Source organism: Geospiza fortis, unplaced genomic scaffold (genome assembly GCF_000277835.1).
Source record: "Geospiza fortis unplaced genomic scaffold, GeoFor_1.0 scaffold450, whole genome shotgun sequence".
Taxonomy (NCBI): domain Eukaryota; kingdom Metazoa; phylum Chordata; class Aves; order Passeriformes; family Thraupidae; genus Geospiza; species Geospiza fortis.
In genome coordinates, this window is record NW_005054416.1 from 2,403,378 (window position 1) to 2,407,766 (window position 4,389).

Sequence of the window (4,389 nt, forward strand, 5' to 3'; positions counted from 1 at the left end):
TCCTGCTTCCCTGGGCTCCTACCTGGCTCCGGGCACTCTACAAGCCCATCCATGTTTTCTTTGGCTCCACCATCCTCATGTTGTCTGTGGCTTCCTGCGTGTCAGGAATCAACGAGAAGCTTTTCTTCAGCCTGTGAGTGTCAGGGGCAGGGAGGGGTGGGCTTGAGAAGATCCCTCACAGGGATTCGGGGGCTCAGGATGTGGATTTGGGCTGGATCTGGGAGGGACCAGCGCAGAGCAAAGGGAACTGAGCACTTCCTCAGGTGTGTGGCTCCCTGCACACTTCCCTGCAAGGTTTGGGGGGGGAGTTTGGGAATATCCAGAACATTCCCAGCCTCTTTTCCCCACTCCAGGAAGAACGGGACCATGGCGTACAAGCTCCTGCCGGCTGAGGCCGTGTTTGCCAACACCCTGGGGCTCCTCATCCTCATTTTTGGAGTGCTGGTGGTGGCTGCCCTGGCCAGGCCCAGCTGGAAGCGCCCAGATTCCGACTCCCCGGACTCCCGCCAGGTACAGGAGGCACTGGGTGGATTTGGGAAGCCAAACTGGGAAGCTGCCCCCCAGCACAGTCCCGAGGGTGGGGAAGGATTGAGGGATCCCGGCTCATCCCTGTCTCCCACAGCCCCTGCTCTCTGCCGAGCGCTGATCCCAGGGATCTCCCAGCACTGCCAAGCTGCATCCTTGTGCCTCCACGTGCCAGCTCCTGCCTGGATCCCGGGCCATGCCCAACCCCAGTGCTTGCCGGTGCCATCCCTCAACGCTGCAGCTGGAGCTGCCGGAGCCTTGCTGGGACAACGAGGAGCATCCTTATCACTGCCACTCCAGAGGATCTGGCTCAGGGTGGAGCCACTCAGGGACCTCGTGGACATGGAATAAAACATTGGCTTCTGCAGGGCTCTGGCACTCAAATCCCTGGGGACAAGGGCCTGGGAGCTGGGGTGGGAGAGGTGGGAACTTGGGAGCAGGTCTTGGCCAAGCCAAGCTGTCCCTTCCAAGGGCTTGTCCTTGCTGGCTGCCTGGAGACATGGGACAGCTCCCGTGGTCACCCCACGGGATTTAGGATAATGCTCTGCCCTGTCCCTGCTTCTCCTTTGCCCCTTTCTCAGACTCGCCCCCAGACCCCGTGCCCAGCGCCATGTGAGCTCTGTGGTTTCCCCTCCACACCCTGGGTTTCCTTCCTCCCCCAGTCACAGGATCCCTGTTCCCATCTCCCTTTCCAGCCTGGAGCAACGGGGGGCACCCCCACACCCCCAGATTCCACCATCCCACCCCTCCAAGCTAGCATGGGGGACACAGAGGGTTACTGGGGGCCACGTCCTAAGGTTTATGGAGAAACATCCTTGAAGGAACACAGGGGCTTGTTGGGATACACCTCCCTGTCACATGGCAGGGGACAAGGGTTTATTGTGATAACCGTTTCAATCACTACAAGGAGGCACAGATTTTTAGGGATACACATCCCTGTAATTACTGAGTGCCCAGGGGGTCCCGCATCCCCTCCAGCACTGCTCCCAGCACTGCTGCCACTGCCACAGCCCCGGCATCGGGCTGCTCCAGCCGGGATGAGTGCACATAGCTGGCTCTGCCCGCCCCAGCCTCCATGTGCCTGGTGGCCTCCGCCGCCGCCTCCGCGCTCTGCCGGGGAAAACAGGGTGTTCTCCAGGACAATGGCAGGGATTCCCATCCAATTGTCCCACTGTCCCAGCTCTCCATACCTGGACAGCTGCCGCCAGCACTTGGACTGGGTCAGCACCGGGACTGCGCAGGGAATGCAGAGCCTGTCCAGCTGCAAACAGCGAATCCAGCTGCAAAGAGTGGCAATTAGTCTGGCAGCCAGGGCTGAGGCCAGGTGGGAACTCCCTGGCGTCTTCCTGGAAGCCTTCCTGGTTCCTGGGCTCTCCCAGCACTCACCATTGTCCGGTCTCCTGGGGCGGCTCCTCCGTACCTGTGTGGGATGCAGGGAAATTCAGGGGGGATTGGGATTCCCAGGGGGCCCTGGGGTTCCACGTCCCCCGGCACTGACCTCTGCATGGCCTCAATCCCGGCATCCATGGCATCAGCCCACGCCGCGGAATCGCTGCGGCCACGCAGGCTCTGGCCAGCCGCCGTCAGGAAGAGCCCGTAGAGCTTTGGGAACACCATCCATCTCAGCCTGGAAACACAGCCAGGTGTGTTCCCCCATTCCCATGTCCATTCCCATTCCCACTCACCACTCCGGAGGAGCCTCCCATCTGCGCCAGCACCACATCAGCCAGGGAGGAGAGCAGCTGGGCTGGGGCAGCCGGAGGTGGCCGGGAGCGCATCCATTCCTGGATGGCTGTGGGAATAGAAGGGATAACAGGATGGGGGTGGCCCTGCAGTCCCCTGTGCCTCGCGGGGACAAGCAGGGACAGCCTTCAATTCCATAGGGAAGCTGCCTGGATGCAGAGACATTCCAGGATACAATTACAGGAAGGAACACCCCAGGTTTCCTTAGTCCTGAGAAGGGATGTCCTGGGGAATTCCCTGCTCCTGGGAGGTGCCATTGGGGCAGCACTCCCCACAATTCCCTGGATAATGGCCCCCACACCCACCTTGGGCCGCCTGGGCGTGGGTGTGGCCGCAGTCCCCGTCACCTGCTCCCCGATCCAGCTCGTTGAGCTTCTCCTTCATATTCAGCAAGGTGCTGCACACCCGCTGCAGGACCCGCTCCACCCGCGCCATGCTGAGCCCTGCGGAGAGGAGATGCATCCCTGCACATTCCTGAGGGAAACTGAGGCACGGAGAGGCGGGTGTGACAAGGGATGGGAGCCCTGTACCAGTTCCAGTCTCATCCTCTGGCTTCCTGGGTGGCTCTACTGGGGCTGGCACCTCCTCCCTCCGGGTGGTCGCTGGTCCTGCGAGAATGTTGGGCCACGCCATGGCCATGGTCTTGGCATCTGGAAAAGCCAGAGGCGTGTGGTGGCTCAGGATCCCACTGGATCCTCACTGGCACACCCAGCAGCCAGGAATTCTGCTCCCAGACATCCCACCGACCTTGTGTCCCATCACCCAGCATGTGGAAACCCCCGTGCCCCAATCCCAGGCCACATTCCCACTGGGAACTCACCGATCAACCTGAGCAGCTCCTCATCCACCAGCATGAGGGTGAGGGAGACTCCAGCCATTTCCATCGCCGTCATGAAGGATCCCACCAAGGCCCGGGCGATGCGGATCCCTTGGTTCTCTGTGGGATCCAGGATCGAGACAGGGTCATTCCAGAAGGGCCGGCGCCAGGGAATGGGATCCCAAGCTCCCCTCTGCACTCACCCAGGCAGTGCACAGCAGCTCCAGCCACAATTCCCAGCTCCAGGCAGGACAATCCACCCAGGTTGTTCACCACGAGCACCACAGAGGATCCTGCAGGGCGGGGGGCAGGGTGAGACTGGGATCCAGGGGATTTGGAGGAGCATAGAGGGTCCTGGGGAGCTCACCAGGGGTCAGGGACAGGTGGGAAGCACTGGATGGATCCGTCATGTGCTTCAGCATCGTCTCCACAGCCTTATCTGCCGGCAGCATCTGGAGGGGACACGAAGAAGGGGACGAGCAGAGTGGGAAGGTCTGGGGATAGGGGGATCTGGGAATGGGGAGGAAGCAGCAGGATTTCCTCCTCACCTTCATCCTGCGCACTCCAGCCTCGCCGTGGATCCCTATGGAGATGGGGCCATGTCACATCCCAGCCCTGGTGACGCCTCCCCGGGGGGGCAGGGACACTCGGACCCTCCAGGGACCCAAGAGGGACACCAAGGGGCCGCTCCTCACCCAGCCCCAGCTCCATCTCGTCCTCAGCCAGCTGGAAGGAGGGCTTGGATCCTGGGATGCTGCAGGGAGACAGGCTGAGACCCAGGGTACCTGTGCAGGTGTGAATGTTCTGTTAAAACTGGGGGGATTTTTGGGGTTCAGGAGCTGGGGGACAGAGAGCAGCATTCCCATGGGATAACACAACGCACCCATGACTTTGGCAGCCGCCATTGCCTTCTTCTCAATCTCATCCAAGCTCGCTCCCGCCTCAGCCAGAGCTCCTGCCACCTGTCCGGGGCAGAGCGGGTGAGCAACCCCCCAGAATTCCCCAAATCCCCACGAAGGGTCCCAGCAGAACCTTGTGGATGAGGATGGTGCCACAGATCCCACGGCGCCCGGCTTTCCCTGGCTTGGTGAAGGCGCAGTCGTCGCCCACCACCACCATCCGCACGTCGGTCCCCTCGGCCCGCGCCCGCTCCAGGGCCATCCCAAAATTCAGCCGGTCCCCAGTGTAGTTCTTCACAATCAGGAGGATCCCGGCTGCAGGATGGATGTGGAGACAACGGGAATGATGCAGCACTCGGGGGAGGAACCCCAGAATTCCACCCCGGTGTGTTCCCAACCTGCTCC

General features: G+C 61.7%; 2 protein-coding genes across 2 annotated transcripts in view; one reads left to right on the forward strand and one right to left on the reverse strand.

Moving 5' to 3' along the window:
• LOC102037113 (cytochrome b ascorbate-dependent protein 3) overlaps positions 1 to 885 on the forward strand; it is a 2,346-nt gene extending 1,461 nt beyond the window's left edge. The window contains 3 exon segments of the mRNA XM_031061555.1: positions 1 to 133; positions 354 to 510; positions 623 to 885. The exon segment at positions 1 to 133 is cut by the window's left edge and continues 22 nt beyond it. Of these exon segments, the coding sequence (XP_030917415.1) occupies positions 1 to 133; positions 354 to 510; positions 623 to 646 (314 nt within the window). The 3' untranslated portion in view covers positions 647 to 885.
• Positions 886 to 1,358: 473 nt separating this feature from the next.
• On the reverse strand, positions 1,359 to 4,297 carry TKFC (triokinase and FMN cyclase). The gene is made up of 14 exons (XM_031061554.1): positions 4,118 to 4,297; positions 3,969 to 4,047; positions 3,781 to 3,870; positions 3,634 to 3,668; positions 3,453 to 3,537; positions 3,289 to 3,378; positions 3,089 to 3,205; positions 2,799 to 2,918; positions 2,574 to 2,711; positions 2,211 to 2,317; positions 2,024 to 2,127; positions 1,912 to 1,945; positions 1,716 to 1,805; positions 1,359 to 1,635 (listed from the first exon to the last, which is right to left on the reverse strand). Exons 1-14 carry the CDS (start codon positions 4,244 to 4,246, stop codon positions 1,468 to 1,470), a joined length of 1,386 nt encoding a protein of 461 aa, XP_030917414.1. The 5' UTR covers positions 4,247 to 4,297; the 3' UTR covers positions 1,359 to 1,467.
• Between the last annotated feature and the right edge of the window lie 92 nt (positions 4,298 to 4,389).

What these genes read in the sequence shown, in the direction of transcription:
- TKFC (XM_031061554.1), bottom strand. Translation starts at nt 4,246, where the DNA reads ATGGCCCTGGAGCGGGCGCGGGCCGAGGGGACCGACGTGCGGATGGTG. An exon ending in TGGGAGGCTCCTCCGGAGTG is followed by an intron (nt 2,128 to 2,210) that starts GTGAGTGGGAAT and finishes GTGTTCCCAAAG; the next exon opens with CTCTACGGGCTCTTCCTGAC. An exon ending in CCCCAGGAGACCGGACAATG is followed by an intron (nt 1,806 to 1,911) that starts GTGAGTGCTGGG and finishes CACTCTTTGCAG; the next exon opens with CTGGATTCGCTGTTTGCAGC.